The sequence below is a fragment of the Salvelinus alpinus genome, chromosome 4 (assembly GCF_045679555.1).
Source record: "Salvelinus alpinus chromosome 4, SLU_Salpinus.1, whole genome shotgun sequence".
Taxonomy (NCBI): Eukaryota; Metazoa; Chordata; class Actinopteri; order Salmoniformes; family Salmonidae; genus Salvelinus; species Salvelinus alpinus.
Window position 1 is genome coordinate 24283000 of NC_092089.1, and position 19148 is coordinate 24302147.

At 45.0% G+C, this 19148-nt stretch overlaps 1 protein-coding gene across 7 annotated transcripts in view; it reads left to right on the top strand.

Moving 5' to 3' along the window:
- LOC139573090 (focal adhesion kinase 1-like) overlaps positions 1-19148 on the top strand; it is a 152995-nt gene that overhangs the window by 62511 nt on the left and 71336 nt on the right. For 6 of the 7 annotated variants that reach the window (XM_071396148.1, XM_071396144.1, XM_071396143.1 and 3 more), the window contains 5 exons: positions 2687-2853; positions 8172-8259; positions 12103-12182; positions 12317-12379; positions 14532-14586. In XM_071396148.1, coding sequence (XP_071252249.1) covers positions 2687-2853; positions 8172-8259; positions 12103-12182; positions 12317-12379; positions 14532-14586 — 453 coding nt within the window. Of the gene's footprint in view, positions 1-2686; positions 2858-8171; positions 8260-12102; positions 12183-12316; positions 12380-14531; positions 14587-19148 lie in introns of those variants that run through there. The other variant, XM_071396149.1, reaches the window with a different exon arrangement.

Consider the following 19148-nt stretch of genomic DNA (forward strand, 5'->3'; position numbering starts at 1 on the left):
AGCTCCCTCCACAGATTATCTATGGGATTAAGGTCTGGAGACTGGCTAGGCCACTCCAGGACCTTAATGTGCTTCTTCTTGAGCCACTCCTTTGTTGCCTTGTCCGTGTGTGTTGGGTCATTATCATGCTGGAATACCCATCCACGACCCATTTTCGATGCCCTGGCTGAGGGAAGGAGGTTCTCACCCAAGATTTGACGGTACATGGTCCCGTCCATCGTCCCTTTGATGCGGTGAAGTTGTCCTGTCCGCTTAGCAGAAAAACACCCCCAAAGCATAATGTTTCCACCTCCATGTTTGACGGTGGGGATGGTGTTCTTGGGGTCATAGGCAGCATTCCTCCTCCTCCAAACACGGCTAGTTGAGTTGATGCCACGGCTAGTTGAGTTGATGCCAACTTTTTTCCCTCACTGTATAGACATTCATTTGGGACTTGAGCGTCTCACTGTAGAACTCCCCCTATCACCTGGGCGATGTTCATTTAACATTTACATTTTAGTCATTTAGCAGACTCTCTTATCCAGAGCGACTTCCAGGTGCAATTAGGGTTAAGTGCCTTGCTCAACGGTACATCGACAGATGTTTCAACCAGTCAGCTCAGGGATTCGAACCAGCAACCTTTTGGTTACTGGCCCAATGCTCTAAACCGCTAGGTTAGCTGCCGTTCAATAGGGCACACTGTAGCTACAATGTTTTATAACGGAAAACGAAAACAAGTTTTTCTTGTTAGACAAATTTACTTAGTACCTCGGACTACCTCACAATTTTAAAGTGTTTCAAAACGTTTTCTCCCTACTGGACACAACCCGTGTATTTATGAGGTTCCCTGTTGACATTTCTACATTTAGTGTCTTCCATCCCGGTTAGGTTTAATAATGACTTCTATTCAGATGAAACAAGACTAAAAGAGTTTAGGAGGTGAAAAGAATAGCTAGTCAAATAGGTGATTAAACGGGCGTTTCTTGGAAAAGATTCCAAAAGGCTTTGCCACCACATCTCTTCTGTTAGGTGTCTGGCTCTGTAATGGCAAAGCGCTTCATTTCAAAGTAGACTGCTTCTAATTTATGGTTCAATGGCCTCTAACTTCAATACCTGAAGTTGTGATGTCAGACGATGTTGAGGGATGTGATGGAACATGTCATCCCTGAAAGAGATGGGGAGGTCTTCTCGTTAATCATTTTAACCAAGCGGGGGTGTCACTTCTCAGATTGTGTCATAAACCCCACAGTGCATTTCAATGATGGATTATTTAACCTGCCCCGCGCCCCTTCCCTTGCTTCTGCACGCAATGACAATCTCTTCCTGGAAGAGAGAGAGAGGATGATCTATCATTCAGTGTAACTCTGCCAAGCTGTTCTTTCTATTCTATCTACTGTCATAGATAGATGGTTCCCCTGGAGTCCTCATGTCACCCCTGGACTACAGGGATGGATGGGTGAATAGATGGTTCTCCTGGAGTCCTCATGTCACCCCTGGACTACAGGGATGGATGGGTGAATAGATGGTTCCCCTGGAGTCCTCATGTCACCCCTGGACTACAGGGATGGATGGGTGAATAGATGGTTCTCCTGGAGTCCTCATGTCACCCCTGGACTACAGGGATGGATGGGTGAATAGATGGTTCTCCTGGAGTCCTCATGTCACCCCTGGACTACAGGGATGGATGGGTGAATAGATGGTTCTCCTGGAGTCCTCATGTCACCCCTGGACTACAGGGATGGATGGGTGAATATATGGTTCTCCTGGAGTCATCATGTCACCCCTGGACTACAGGGATGGATGGGTGAATAGATGGTTCTCCTGGAGTCCTCATGTCACCCCTGGACTACAGGGATGGATGGGTGAATATATGGTTCTCCTGGAGTCATCATGTCACCCCTGGACTACAGGGATGGATGGGTGAATAGATGGTTCCCCTGGAGTCCTCATGTCACCCCTGGACTACAGGGATGGATGGGTGAATAGATGGTTCCCCTGGAGTCCTCATGTCACCCCTGGACTACAGGGATGGATGGGTGAATAGATGGTTCCCCTGGAGTCCTCATGTCACCCCTGGACTACAGGGATGGATGGGTGAATATATGGTTCTCCTGGAGTCATCATGTCACCCCTGGACTACAGGGATGGATGGGTGAATAGATGGTTCCCCTGGAGTCCTCATGTCACCCCTGGACTACAGGGATGGATGGGTGAATAGATGGTTCCCCTGGAGTCCTCATGTCACCCCTGGACTACAGGGATGGATGGGTGAATAGATGGTTCCCCTGGAGTCCTCATGTCACCCCTGGACTACAGGGATGGATGGGCCAAGGAAGGCCCCCCCCACTGCTGTCTGTCACACTACCAATATGTCACTATGACTGCTATTCATTTATCTATATCTCCTGCCCTCTGAATCACAAACTACACACTGTAGGACAATTCATTACTGTCAATTACTGTCAAGCAAACTCTTCGTCCGCAAAGGGAATAGGGTGCCATACTGGGGTGCCATTTGGAACACAGCCATACTGATCTTTTTAGGATTATGACTGATGTGTTGTTGATTGAATCTCATCTCTGAGTGATTCCTCCTCTAACCTCTGTGTGTATACTGTCTACACGTCTGTCCATTGACATTGACTGAAATTCATCTCAGAGTGACTCTATAGCCTAAGTGTGTGTCTACACGTGTGTCCCCTGACAGGGTATCATCCAGAAGATAGCAGACATCCACAAGGTGAAGTGTGTTTCCTGTCTGGGCCTGCGTCTCAGCCACCTGCGCTCAGGAAACATCCACTGGCTGCACCCCGACATGGGGGTGTCCCGCGTCAGGGAGAGGTACGAGCTGCTCCACCCTCAGGACGAGTGGAGGTAAGAACTAGGACAGAGACATACTGTATGAAGCTATATTTACACTGCTGATCCCTGGTCCCAGTTTTGTCCGTGTGTGCTGTTTGACCAACTCCTATTGTCATTGTTGCGTTGGCAAGACAGCACAAACTGATCTGGGAGCAGGCTACATAGACACGTTGAAATACTGTATAAAGCCATATTTACACTGCTCTGTATGTCACCTTAAAAGCCTTGACGCTGCCGCCTTTATGCATATTGGCTCCATGTAATTCTGCTTTAATATAAATATTCAAACACTTCCTATGAATACCATCGTCATAATGCATTATAAGCGCATGTACAGCACCTTATCAGCTTTGCATAACTTAATTCATAACTACATTATATGAGTAAGACATCCGGGCTACAGCCTTGCCACTTGAAACGCTTGACCGTGCTTAAACTGTCTAACTAGTGCTCACTAGCTAAAATGGCAGATTTCCTAGGCCTGTTTTCTGGAAGAGAAAATATGGGAACGAATTTGGTTGTTTTAATGGATTCAGACCAGTGGCAAAGCCAAGGGGCTAAAATATGTCATGGAACGAAGTGACCTTGTTACTAGGGAGATGTGTGCAGTCAATGTCGTTGCAAGGCGCTTGGTTATTTGATCAATGTAGTAAGGGGATGAAATCAGGATTCATGTGCCTTGTTTTTTCAAATGTAAACCCACGGATGGGGAATTGGGCAGAGTTGCAACAGAACCGAAAATCAATTGTTGCCATCCTGTTAGTTAGTCCGAGTGGCCTTGAATTTCCTTCCAATCTGCCTGCATAAATCATGCTTCCGCAGAAGCAGGCTGAAAACCCTCCATATGGCGTTCCAATGTAATTAGGCCTTTATAGGCTAAGATACATGTTTCCTCCTGTCTCATCACTGTTATTGGAAGGGAAATTAGACTACAATGAGAGATTCGCTGACAAAGTCAACTGAGAAAGTGTTGAGGAGGATAGTAATTAGAGAAGACTGAACTATCTGTTGATGTGATCTCAGTTTTTGATGTTGGAGCCTAATGCTGATAGATTCCCTTCTACTCCTGACTGAGTGGAGATATGGAGAGAGAAATGCCATATCAGAGATAGCAGAGCAATGTCTAGACAGCTTTTATTTGGGTGATATTTCAGACTGTACTCCCCCTCACCTCTGCTTCCTTCATGGCCAGACAGGGCAGTGTGTTGACATGTTTGGGAGGACGTGTTTTAGAACTTTAGAACGCGTGCGTGCGTGCGTGCGTGCGTGGGCGCATGCGTCTCTTCAATTCTGAAATGTGTCCAGCTGGAAGAATACATTTGAATAATGTAGCAGGCCTAGTTAGATGTTCCCAAAGAATAAAAACATGACAGCAGGCGTTTCATGACTCAGTTTAAACCCTGGCCACCTGTCCTTCTCAGAATTATATATGAATCCCAACTGTGATGCTCACAAATCACGATGGAACATAACTGTTATGTGAATGTTCTACGAATACTCAATGATACAACACCTTCTACCTCGCAGAACAACCTGTTTGGTTCCTAAGCAGCATTGTATTTGCATAGGACGGTAGGACCTACCATTGAACACAGTGAGATAATGCATGCTTTATACTGTAGACCACAACCACCACAGCAGAGCTCATTCTGTCTGTCCCCACCTCATCTCAGTCAGGCATCAGTGCAGAAGTAATGGAGCTAAATAATACAGAGGAAATGAATTGACTGTGTGCTATTGTTAGTGGTTCTCTGGTGAAGTTAGCTCAGGGGATACTCCGTGACTGTGCTGCTCATTCATTATGAAATAGTCTCTTTATTCAGCCTTAATTCCTTCTGGCGATAGAATAAGCCCTGTATCGTCAGTAATAGCAACAATAAAACACCATTCAGATGCTGTAGTTGTTTAACACAGGAAGTAGACCTATTGCAGTGTCCATTTGTTAAATTTCTGTTGTTTAGAGCATTTCAATGCCTGCATCCCAAATGGTTCCATGTTCCCTTTAAAGTGCACTACTTTTGACCAGGGCCCATGGGGGCTATATAGGAAATAGGGTGACCATTTGAGACGCATCCAGTGTCAGACCACATGCTATGTGTCTCATTAGCCTTGCATTCCAAACGAGGCTGTACAAGGTTGAAAGGAAGACTGGATAATGGATGGATATCTGTGTGGGGGGGTGGGGGGGGGGGGTGTTGACCTCGTCTCAATGCTTTCATGCCATGGAGCGTGTTACTGCTTGTCTTTCTGTGTCTCCGTTGTTGAGCTGGTGAATGGTGCGTAGGTTACACAATAAAAGCAAGCGATTGATACATTAGGAGAAAATGTACCTTATTGTCGAAGGGAAATGTATCTTGAACATTGGATCTCACAGTCGTATCAATAGCTTGTTCATGGAAGACACATTCTAGAACACTGGTTCAATGGAAGTGTTGACAGACCAGCAGACACACTAAAATACTCATTCAATACCCATGACACTGTCCTCAAGCCATTCATACAGACATCAAATGAATGACTTGCCTTTTACACATAGAATCACAATGTACTGCGTCATGTACCTTCCACTGGCTGCTGTTCTATTAATTCAATTCAATTCAATTCAATTGACTTTATTGACATGGCAAGTTATTATTACTTACATTGTCAAAGTATACATATCGAAAAATTTAAATAAAATATATATGTATATATATATACACAAAATATATATATATTTATATATAAATAAATGGTGGGACTAACAGCAATAATAATAGTAGTAGTGGACATGGGATTACCATTAACAACAACTACAACAACAATATTAATCAGAACAACAATACATTAAAGCAACAGTAGTAGACCAGTGTCAACATGACTGAGAAGACACATGACCTGGTACGAAAGACAAAACAAAACTAAGCTAAATGGGAAATATTATCAACATTACTTAGCATTTTTCACTGGCTGTCCCTCAGGCTGTGGCAGGAGGACACATATTTGGCTGCCAAAACTGCACATTTTGGCTTTTCACCCAATAAATATTTGAATTTTTCTTCATCTTTTATAGTTTCAAATTCTTTGTATTGAATTATAATTTTGGGAAAGAAATATGCTCTTAGGTCTGAGTATTTGTCACAGTGTAGTAGGAAATGCACTTCTGTCTCTACCTCTCCCCTGGAGCAGAGTGAGCACAGCCTGTCCTCTCTGGGCAGCCAGGTTTGTCTGTGACGACCGGTCTCTATAGCCAGACTGTGCTCACTGAGTCTGTACCTAGTCAATGTTTTCCTCAGTTTTCTATCAGTCACAGTGGTCAGATAGTCTGCCACCATGTACTGTCTGTTTAGAGCCAAATAGCATTGAAGTTTACTTTGATTTTTTGTGGTGTCTTTCCAATAGGTTATATATTTTTCTTTTTGTTTTGTGATGATTTGGTTGGGCCAGATTTTCTGAGGGCTGTCCCGAGGCTCTATGGGGTTGGTTTGGGTTGGTGAACTGAGCCTCAGAACCAGCTGGCTGAGGGGACTCTTCTCTGGTTTCATCTCTTGACATTGTAGAGCTGTGTGATGGAATGTTTTAGGGTCACTTGTTTTTAGATGGTTGTAAAATTTGATGGCTCTTTTTTCTATTCGAATGAGGAGGGGATATTGGCCCAATTCTGCCCTACATGCGTTATTTGGAGTTTTTCTTTGTACTTGCAATACAGTCTTGCAAAACTCTGCATGCAATACTTCAATTGGATGTTTGTCCCATTTAGTAAATTCATTATTAGAGAGTGGACCCCATACTTCACTGCCATATAGAGCAATTGGTTCTATAACTGATTGAAAAATTTTGAGCCAGATTCTAATTGGAATTTCAATTTTGATGTTCCTTTTAATGGCATAGAATGCTCTTCTTGCTTTGTCTCTCAGCTCATTCACAGCCATGTGGAAGCTACCTGTGTTGCTGATATTTAGTCCTAGATATGTGTAGTTTTTGGTGTGTTCTAATAGAACTGTGTCCAAATAGAATTTATATTTGTCATCCTTATTTCCGGACCTTTTTTGGAATATCATTATATTTGTTTTTTTTAGGTTAACGGTCAGAGCCCAAGTCTGACAGAACCTGTGAAGATGATCTAGGTGTTGCTGTAACCCCTCTTTAGTGGGAGACAGCAGCACCAGGTCATCTGCGTACAGCAGACACTTGATTTCAGTGTTGTGTAGGGTGATACCAGGTGTGTGTAGGGTGTAGGGTGATATTATCTCTCTCTGGTGTAGATCACAGCTGAGTAGAAAACAACAGAACTACATTCAAAGACCATCTGATCTGATATGACAGAGCCGGGACAGGTTTTCTCTAGTCAAAGACTTTGTAATTAGAAGGAACAGGCTTAGAACAGAGTATTTCAAGCTGTTCAGTAGTTTATTTCACCTTGTAGGTTGGTCAGAAGGCTGTGGCTGGATGTTATAGTTATTCCAGGAATGATCATTGAGGTCTCTCCCTGCCAAAGATGATGATGATGTCTCGATGATGCCTATGCCTATATAGGGCACTACTTTTGACCAGGGCCCATAAGGTTCTGGTCAAACAGTTCACTATGTAGGTAATAGGGTGCCATTTGGGACGCAGACTCAGTCTCACTGATCTCTTTTTATTATTATTTTTTTTTTTAAACCCCCTTTTCTCCCCAATTTCGTGGTATCCAATTGTTAGTAATTACTATCTTGTCTCATCGCTACAACTCCCATACGGGCTCGGGAGAGACGAAGGTCGAAAGCCATGCGTCCTCCGAAGCACAACCCAACCAAGCCACACTGCTTCTTAACACAGCGCACCAATGTGTCGGAGGAAACACCGTGCACCTGGCTACCTTGGTTAGCGCGCACTGCGCCCGGCCTGCCACAGGAGTCGCTTGTGAGACAAGGATAACCCTACCGGCCAAACCCTCCCTAACCCGGACGACGCTAGGCCAATTGTGCGTCGCCCCACGGACCTCCCGGTCGCGGCCGGCTGCGACAGAGCCTGGGCGCGAACCCAGAGTCTCTGGTGGCACAGCTAGCGCTGCGATGCAGTGCCCTAGACCACTGCGCCACCCGGGAGTGCACTCACTGATCTCTTTGATCAGTTCCATATGAAAGGATCCTCTGGGAAAGTACAGAATAATTACAACGTCCTGACTTGTACCTTACAGCTTACACATTCACAGCGCTGTATAATAACACACAGAGGTTGTTAGATATCAAAACAGCATTTGGTCTGTCCTAACTCTTCTGTATCAATGTGTTCCTTTGGAACCTTGTTTCTGAGTTGTCCTTCGTCCTCGTTAGCATCGAGCTAACCATATGGCATTTCTTTCTCCACAGGTATGAGCTACGGATACGCTACTTGCCAAAAGGATTCTTGAACCATTTTTCAGAAGATAAACCTACACTGAACTACTTCTACCATCAGGTGAGGAAATAAACCATAATCAGATTGAGTTAAAACTGTCAGGTGTGAACAGAAACCATATTCAGATTGAGTTGGGACCGTCAGGTGTGGACAGAAACCATATTCAGATTGAGTTGGGACCGTCAGGTGTGGACAGAAACCATATTCAGATTGAGTTGGGACCGTGAGGTGTGGACAGAAACCATATTCAGATTCTGTTGGGACCGTCAGGTGTGGACAGAAACCATATTCAAATTGAGTTAGCACCATCAGGTGTGGACAGAAACCATATTCAGATTGAGTTGGGACCGTCAGGTGTGGACAGAAACAATATTCAGATTGAGTTCGGACTGTCAGGTGTGGACAGAAACCATATTCATATTGAGTTAGGACCGTCAGGTGTGGACAGAAACCATATTCATATTGAGTTGGGACTGTCAGGTGTGGACAGAAACCATATTCAGATTGAGTTGGGACCGGCAGGTGTGGACAGAAACCATATTCATTTTGAGTTAGGACCGTCAGGTGTGGACAGAAACCATATTCATATTGAGTTGGGACTGTCAGGTGTGGACAGAAACCATATTCAGATTGAGTTGGGACCGGCAGGTGTGGACAGAAACCATATTCATATTGAGTTAGGACTGTCAGGTGTGGACAGAAACCATATTCATATTGAGTTGGGACTGTCAGGTGTGGACAGAAACCATATTCAGATTGAGTTAGGACTGTCAGGTGTGGACAGAAACCATATTCATATTGAGTTGGGACTGTCAGGTGTGGACAGAAACCATATTCAGATTTAGTTGGGACTGTCAGGTGTGGACAGAAACCATATTCAGATTGAGTTAGGACTGTCAGGTGTGGACAGAAACCATATTCATATTGAGTTAGGACTGTCAGGTGTGGACAGAAACCATATTCATATTGAGTTGGGACTGTCAGGTGTGGACAGAAACAATATTCAGATTGAGTTAGGACTGTCAGGTGTGGACAGAAACCATATTCAGATTGAGTTGGGACTGTCAGGTGTGGACAGAAACCATATTCATATTGAGTTGGGACTGTCAGGTGTGGACAGAAACCATTCAGTGTTCTTCCGTCTCTGTTTATCAGAGAAATACTCTTGTGTATTATGATTTTTTTCACAACAGGTAGAGGACAATGTGTGACAACGTCAGCTGGCTATACTTCAACTGGCTGCAGGCTATATAAACTCTGTTAAATAGCTTCTGGTGACAGTGAAACGGCCCTGCTGGGGTGGTACAGTGTGACTGAGAGTGTGTTATATAGCTGTCTGGGCTGCTGGCCAGAGGTTCTTAGAGAAGAAACCCACCAGAAAGTCCAACAGCTGAAAGCTGTGTGTGGATACAGTCTGGTAGCATCACCTGCTGGGTGATATGAACGGCAGCCCTCACCTGCTGGGTGATACGAACGGCAGCCCTCGCCTGCTGGGTGATATGAACGGCAGCCCTCACCTGCTGGGTGATACGAACGGCAGCCATCCCCTGCTGAGTGTTACGAACGGCAGCCATCCCCTGCTGAGTAATACGAACGGCAGCCATCCCCTGCTGGGTGTTACGAACGGCATCCATCCCCTGCTGGGTGATACGAATGGCAGCCATCCCCTGCTGAGTAATACGAACGGCAGCCATCCCCTGCTGGGTGTTACGGACGGCAGCCATCCCCTGCTGAGTGTTACGAACGGCAGCCATCCCCTGCTGGGTGTTACGAACGGCAGCCATCCCCTGCTGGGTGTTACGAACGGCAGCCATCCCCTGCTGAGTGTTACGAACGGCAGCCATCCCCTGCTGAGTAATACGAACGGCAGCCATCCCCTGCTGGGTGATACGAATGGCAGCCATCCCCTGCTGAGTAATATGAACGGCAGCCATCCCCTGCTGGGTGATACGAATGGCAGCCATCCCCTGCTGAGTAATACGAACGGCAGCCATCCCCTGCTGGGTGTTACGAACGGCAGCCATCCCCTGCTGAGTGTTACGAACGGCAGCCATCCCCTGCTGGGTGATATGAACGGCAGCCATCCCCAGCAGGGTGATATGAACGGCAGCCATCCCCTGCTGGGTGATAGGAACGGCAGCCATCCCCTGCTGGGTGATACGATTGGTAGCCATCCCCTGCTGGGTGATACGAACGGCAGCCATCCCCTGCTGGGTGTTAGGAACGGCAGCCATCCCCTGCTGGGTGTTAGGAACGGCAGCCATCCCCTGCTGGGTGTTAGGAACGGCAGCCATCCCCTGCTGGGTGTTAGGAACGGCAGCCATCCCCTGCTGGGTGTTAGGAACGGCAGCCATGCCCTGCTGGGTGTTAGGAACGGCAGCCATCCCCTGCTGGGTGGTACGAATGGCAGCCATCCCCTGCTGGGTGTTAGGAACGGCAGCCATCCCCTGCTGGGTGTTAGGAACGGCAGCCATCCCCTGCTGGGTGTTAGGAACGGCAGCCATGCCCTGCTGGGTGTTAGGAACGGCAGCCATCCCCTGCTGGGTGTTAGGAACGGCAGCCATCCCCTGCTGGGTGTTAGGAACGGCAGCCATCCCCTGCTGGGTGTTAGGAACGGCAGCCATCCCCTGCTGGGTGTTAGGAACGGCAGCCATCCACTGCTGGGTGTTAGGAACGGCAGCCATGCCCTGCTGGGTGTTAGGAACGGCAGCCATCCCCTGCTGGGTGTTAGGAACGGCAGCCATCCCCTGCTGGGTGTTAGGAACGGCAGCCATCCCCTGCTGGGTGTTAGGAACAGCAGCCATCCCCTGCTGGGTGTTAGGAACGGCAGCCATCCACTGCTGGGTGTTAGGAACGGCAGCCATCCCCTGCTGGGTGTTAGGAACGGCAGCCATCCCCTGCTGGGTGTTAGGAACGGCAGCCATCCCCTGCTGGGTGTTAGGAACAGCAGCCATCCCCTGCTGGGTGTTAGGAACGGCAGCCATCCACTGCTGGGTGTTAGGAACGGCAGCAATTCAACATATAGAACCACCTAGAAATGAATAGACATTGATGGCTGATGTTCTGGTCAGAGGTGATAGGACGGCCACCTGCTGCTGTTAAATACAAGCTTTGGTGTTTTCTCTCTTAGAGATCTGAGGTAGCCTCAAGTCTCGTGGCTCATTAAAGTCCATGTGAGCTGGACCCATCAGCTGCAGCTCAGTCAGATTAACTAATTAATAATATAATCATATAATATATGCCATTTAGGAGACGATTTTATCCAAAGCGACTTACGCGTGGGTGGTCCAGGGAATCGAACCCGATATCCTGGCATTGCTTTACCAGCTGAGCATCTGATGACAACCACAAGTAACTGAGGACCTCTTTCCATCTACCTATTGCTGTCTTACAGTAGATTTACAATGCTAACTACACTACCTGTCACTACTGTAGTAGTTCTCTTTGTCATGGAGAATGACTGTGATGATGTTTCTCAGGTCAAGAGTGACTACATGTTGTCATGGAGAATGACTGTGATGATGTTTCTCAGGTCAAAAGTGACTACATGTTGTCATGGAGAATGACTGTGATGATGTTTCTCAGGTCAAGACTGACTACATGTTGTCATGGAGAATGACTGTGATGATGTTTCTCAGGTCAAGACTGACTACATGTTGTCATGGAGAATGACTGTGGTGATGTTTCTCAGGTCAAGAGTGACTACATGTTGTCATGGAGAATGACTGTGATGATGTTTCTCAGGTCAAGACTGACTACATGTTGTCATGGAGAATGACTGTGATGATGTTTCTCAGGTCAAGAGTGACTACGTGTTGTCATGGAGAATGACTGTGGTGATGTTTCTCAGGTCAAGAGTGACTACATGTTGTCATGGAGAATGACTGTGATGATGTTTTTCAGGTCAAGAGTGACTACATGTTGGAGGTAGCTGATCGAGTCGACCAAGACATTGCACTTAAATTGGGCTGCCTTGAAATCAGGTGAGTTCTATTTCAAATTCTTGATATTTGATATCTTATAAACATTGAATTCATGTACTCGTCCAATATTCCATAATTAGATATACATTTTGACTACTCACAATTTGTTTATTATCTTTTGTTTTCTGTTACAGGAGATTTTTTAGGGAAATGCGAGGAAATGCCCTGGATAAGAAATCAAATTATGAATTATTAGAGTAAGTGATTATTTTACTTAAAGGCCCAGTGCAGTCAAAAACTAGATTTTACTTGTGTTTTATATATATTTCCACACTTTGAGGTTGGAATAATACTGTGAAGTTGTGAAAATGATGATAATGCCCTTTTAGTGTAAGAGCTGTTTGAAAAGACTGCCTGCAATTTCAGCCTGTTTTGGTGGGATGGAGTTTTGGCCTGCCTGCTGACATAACCAGGCGGTAAATTAGTTAATAGACCAATAAGAAAGAGAGTTCCAAACCTCTCTGCCCATAACTGCTTGTTTTCAGTTTCCCCCTCCCCACTCAGACCACTCCAAGACAGTCCTAGCAAAGTCATTCTCCAGTCCTATTGATCAAACAACCATGAAACGGCAGGCTCTCTCTCCCTCAGTTGTTTATGCACATCAACAACAACAAGATCAACAACTAATGTTAGCCAGAGCGAGATGAGCTAAAATCTAACGAAGGAACATTAGATAAACCCTCTCAAACTTGTTCAGCTAGTTGGCCGTCAAAATTGCACTGATAAACAGTGGGGAAGCCTACTCGTCCTTCTTAAGCTTGCTTGCCAATCCATGCTTGTCCCAACCAAGCACCAAAGCTAACTGGCTAAAGTTGGCTAGCTTGCTAGCTAGCTACTTAGAGACACAAATGAGAGAACACCTCACTCTGACCGTTTTACTCGCCCTAGCAGAGTTGGTTAGGCTGTTTAGAGCGTTTCTGACTAACTATTTGTTTTTTTGCCTATGTTTACTGACACCGGTCATATTCAGCAGGTGTTGCGCGTTCGTTAATTCATCAGTTATTCTGCGCTCTGGCACACTCAAATGAGAGTGTTCTGAAATCGGTGTAGCTAGATATATAGCCAGAGTGAACATGAGATATGTTAGCTAACTGGATAACAGTCATTCAAGTTCTAGTTAGCTAAATAAATAACTGTGTATAACCACTAAAAAATGACATGAGGGGAAAAAGTCAGTGCATCCCGAATGGAAGCAGCAAACAATGTACCAGGCCAGCTGTGATTTACAACCTGATAGCAATATTTTCTGAAATGTATTGGTGAATTATATTAATCTTGCATTGAACTGCATTAATCTATTCTGCAAACAATGCCTTAGCGTATGCCATTGAAATTAATTTTGTAGTATAAACTGTGAATTTGATGATGTTGAGTGATATTATGATTGTCTGTTTGTTTCATATCTGCAAAGCAGTTAAAACGCTATCAGTTCCAATTTAACTGAGCAGCTTCACACTGTCACCACTGGTTACGACTGAATCCTGGCTCTGGCTTATTCACAACAAATAGATGCAATCTGAAGGTTTGACCAGCCACAGCGTGTAGGCTATAGCTACTGTACGTCCCAAGTGGCACACTGTTCCTTACACAGTGTGCTACTTTTGTCTCACTATGTAATGCACTATAGGGAATACTGTGCAATTGGGGACGCAGCCTATATCAGGAGCTAGAGTTTTATGTTCCTCATTGGAGCACGGTGGTGGAGGCGAAAGGCCGTTGGTGACTTTATGTTCCCGAAGCAAATGATTTGTTTGTTCTGGACATATTTGCGTTAGTATGTATTTTCTGACTGTGTGTTGCAGAGCCAGAACAACACCACTCCACCACACTGGGATATTAGTCAGCCAAACTGCCTGGGTGAATGGTGATGTTATATATCTAGACCAGACTGTGTACCTGGCCTATACAGAGAGGGACCGCTGGCTGGCTCTTAACCAACTGATAGGGCTATGGAGGGGTGGTGAGTGTGTGGCGTTGACTACACAGTAGCTAGCTATGGAAATGGCCTCAGTCCTGTTGCCATCTACCAGCTGACAGGTGCTCTATCTGGAGCCAACTGAAAACAGAGTGGTGCTTTAAGAGGGAATTATGCTGTTTTAAAGACAATCTCTTTTTAAATAACATTTTTTTTTTTAGAAGTAGTGTTTTCACATGCCAGGCTTGATACAGAGTCAGTGACAATGAAAATGGCAACAAAAAAAGATTGATTTGATATAAATAAAAAAATCACTACTCTGGTTATAGTTTAATTCAATTTCCCCTACTGCTGACCTCGTTTTGGTGAAATGAGCACACATTCTTGTTGATCAATGCTGTAATGCAGTACTCTTTCTGCTCTGTCCTCTGCAGAAAAGATGTGGGTTTACCAAGATTCTTCCCCAAGAGTTTGCTGGACTCTGTGAAGGTAAGAAACCTTCATTGCTCTCTTTCCCCATCCTGGGGGTTCTAACATAGGCCTCTGCAAACAGGGAGATGCCATTGTTCAGATTGAATCAGTGTCATCACCTGGCTGGCTGGTTGCTCCTCATAGTCTTACCCCAGAGAATAGGTGTCCCAGTTCTGCACAAACCTCACAGTCCTGATGGAAACTGTTCCGGTGGAATGGTCAGGCTCTCTCTTCATCCTTCATCCTCTCTGTTTCTGTCTGCCCTTACAGGCCTCCAGACTGTGACCATTTACTCACATTTTGCGACCCTTTGACTTAGCTGTACGAGTTAAATGTATTACTAGTCACACTGGTGCGATCTGCACATTCTACCTGGTCACCTCAATCAAAAAGTATTTTGATTTTGGGCAAATAAAACCGTGAATTTGTCAAACAGTAAAGTGCATTATCCTCATGACTCCTATAATAAAAGTGTTGTCCCTGCCATTGTGCCCGGCTGCTGGCATGAGCAAGCCTCTCACTCTCTCTCCCCCCTTGTGCACTGCCAACAATGCCTGCCTCTCCCTCCCACGGATGCTTGCTTCCAGCACACCAAACCCCAACCCCTGTCACTCAAGCAGGCAGCACAGTTCTTCAAAAGAGAGTGTAAATAAAAAGGCCTAGAAACTGCTTCTTCATTAGAAATCCCAGATCACACTTGTAGGTGATGTCGTGGCGACATTATCTAGCTTAGCTCATGTGCAGAAACACGTCATCGGGTCTAATGGTCGTGTCGTGACGATCTTCGCATGTGCAGGTCATCAAATCAAAGGCAATTCTTCGATATACAGTTGTTTTTTATGAAAATGAAAACATATCAGTTTGTCAAATTAGGTTTTGCCTTTAGATTTCGAGAAAACCCCAAACTGTGATGTTGGGCTTCTGGGTTTAGAAACTCTGTGGTTCCTCGCTGTTTACATTCTCTCAGCATGCAATCACTGCATGCACTCAACAGATTCTTCCAAAACAAGAAGGAATCCAGCTTTCCACGTTGCTTCTTGATATGAATCCATGTGTTTTCTGTTCTGTACTATTTGTTTGTGTGTCTTGCTGTCTGCAAAGCGCTAGTCAGTTGGTCTTAGGAAGCTGGCATATGCCTAAATGAATGCTAATCGCTAACTAGCTAAAAGCCATTTAGCTAATGTACTGAGCTTGGGCAGAGCAAACAGGATCTCTAATACAGATTGCTACTAGCCAGCAGTGGTGGTGCTGTAAGTCAGGGTGTTTGTCCAACGGTATGAATTAGAGAGCCTGTATTCTTTATATCTTTGTCTAAATATAACATCATATATCAAATGTAGTTGGGGTATCCTGGGAAATACTGACCAACACTTTGGTTCCAGTGGCGGTCGGTTTCGTTTCAGATAAGGGAGGACGATTATTTTTTTTATATGCATGGCCTTATGTCTGTTACAGTATGTTGGATGACTGACATTCATATTCCATTCAACCAGCTCAATGTAACATTGCTAGGTTTAGGTTACTTACTACATGGGTACTATCAACCTATCCTATGAATGAAGGTGGTAATTTCCTTTTATGCCCTCAGGACATGCGTCGGTATTACCCTAACGACCATCAGGTCCTAATGGTACTCAGGGCTCTGCTGTCCCTCCATCAGGTCCTAATGGCCTGGTACTCAGGGCTCTATTGTCCCTCCATCAGGTCCTAATGGCCTGGTACTCAGGGCTCTATTGTCCCTCCATCAGGTCCTAATGGTACTCAGGGCTCTATTGTCCCTCCATTAGGTCCTAATGGTACTCAGGGCTCTATTGTCCCTCCATCAGGTCCTAATGGCCTGGTACTCAGGGCTCTATTGTCCCTCCATCAGGTCCTAATGGCCTGGTACTCAGGGCTCTATTTACATTTACATTTACATTTAAGTCATTTAGCAGACGCTCTTATCCAGAGCGACTTACAAGTTGGTGCATTCACCTTATGATATCCAGTGGAACAACCACTTTACAATAGTGCATCTAACTCTTTTATGGGGGGGGGGGGGGGGGGGTTAGAAGGATTACTTTATCCTATCCTAGGTATTCCTTAAAGAGGTGGGGTTTCAGGTGTTTCCGGAAGGTGGTGATTGACTCCGCTGACCTGGCGTCGTGGGGGAGTTTGTTCCACCATTGGGGTGCCAGAGCAGCGAACAGTTTTGACTGGGCTGAGCGGGAGCTGTACTTCCTCAGAGGTAGGGAGGCGAGCAGGCCAGAGGTGGATGCAAATGTAAATGTGGATGAACGCAGTGCCCTTGTTTGGGTGTAGGGCCTGATCAGAGCCTGAAGGTACGGAGGTGCCGTTCCCCTCACAGCTCCGTAGGCAAGCACCATGGTCTTGTAGCGGATGCGAGCTTCAACTGGAAGCCAGTGGAGAGAGCGGAGGAGCGGGGTGACGTGAGAGAACTTGGGAAGGTTGAACACCAGACGGGCTGCGGCGTTCTGGATGAGTTGTAGGGGTTTAATGGCACAGGCAGGGAGCCCAGCCAACAGCGAGTTGCAGTAATCCAGACGGGAGACGACAAGTGCCTGGATTAGGACCTGCGCCGCTTCCTGTGTGAGGCAGGGTCGTACTCTGCGAATGTTGTAGAGCATGAACCTACAGGAACGGGTCACCGCCAGGAACGGGTCACCGCCAGGAACGGGTCACCGCCTATTGTCCCCCCATCAGGTTCTAATGGCCTGGTACTCAGGGCTCTATTATCCCCCCATCAGGTCCTAATGGCCTGGTACTCAGGGCACTATTATCCCTCCATTAGGTCCTAATGGCCTGGTACTCAGGGCTCTACTGTCCCTCTAACCACTCTGACATCAATGCAAATGAAATAATCACATCAAACACTGATCATCAAACACTGATCATCATGATCATCAATTTGAAGAAAGAAGTGCAAAAGCAGGTTGAAACTGAGTGTAAACATGGTGCTTGTGGATGTTATTTCATAGCCTAATGCAACGAAATGTACAATGCTTTTTAAGGTGATGATTAATTCAGAACACCCATATGCTTATTAGAGCTTATGCATATGCATAGATATTATGCATATGTATAATCTGAATCTGAGGTTTATGAGCCCAAACCTGAAGAAAAAAAAATGGTGCTGTTATACAATACATAGCCTACCGTATATTACACATGGCAGAAAAACATCAAACAAACTGATTTAAGATCTTTGGTATATTAATGGGCTAGCCTATACTCCAAAATTAAACACATTTGAGTAATGGCCTTTGAGTGTGGACTGTATCATTATGCATACTGTATGTACTGGTTACCTTATGCTACGCTCCAACATTTCTATCCACGAGTCTGGGAGAGAACCTATAGGCCCTAAGTGATGCTGTTGGTTCACTGATTGTGCAGGGCGGCTTACAATTAGTTTACGATTATAGTGAATTTTTGTATGATTTGGAATAGCCTAATAATAGTGATTTTATTTGTCTTTTTTCATAATTAATTGGGTGACACATTACCTTTAGCTGTACAGAATATCTCACCACCGTGCGTTTCCATCTCCTCCTCTCTCTCCTTCATTTCTTTCTCAAGCGTGCAGCGTGGCTGTCAACAATTTAGTGAAATATGTTTCGTTGTGAAAACATGTTACTATCGATGTTCCTGAAGAGTTTTCACTAGGTTTCCAAATGTAAGCACTGGGTAACTGCAGGAACAGGGTTCAAGAGACCATGGCATACAGAGTTTGGGCAGAATATCACATGAAGCACAGCTCTGCTATAAAACTCAAAGTGGGTTTTCCGGCATCATTGAAAGACTGACCGTCGCGAGTGCGCGGCCTCCATTCACTATTGGAGTGCATACGGATTACATGTATTTTTCCCCTGTTCCTGTTCCTGCACATTTGATAATGGGACATTCTAAATCTTAACTAATTTGACATCTCAGTAAAGACAAGATTCAATTGAGAATAGACTGCTGGGTGAAAATATGATGACTTGATGAGAACAGCCTGAGGTAAGGAATGGAGCACAAGCTTTATTTTCATCAATAGCCTATATTAGATACATGCAGCCAATATATGTTTTGATTTCTAAGACATTCTAGTTTTGTATCATTCATGACTAAAGTTGCCAAGTAACTCTAAATCTAGTGTATAGGACCTTTTACACTCAACATAGCCACTTCATATGCACACTTGCTCCAGAATGGGAAAAATATCCTTTCTATTTTATTCAGCTAAGTTCAATTCTATTCTTCTAACTATTAAATCATATATAAAATAATGGCATGGGACTTATAAGCATATCTTGTCAGCTAAATGATCAAGCCTACAGTCTATGGCATGGAGCATAGCCAGATAACATACAGTAGACCAACTCATATTCTGTTCTTCTGAAATACTTTTTACACAGATCATAATGTTTCTTTAGACCTGACTAAAATAAATAATGGATTTATTGTGATGGTGTATAATAAATAGATTTATTAGACTTTTTAAATTCGGATGTTCTGAAGGCACACATCAACTTGTTTATGTTAATGAACTGTCAAATACCGTGAGACCGGCAGTCTTTTGCATGACAATAACCGTC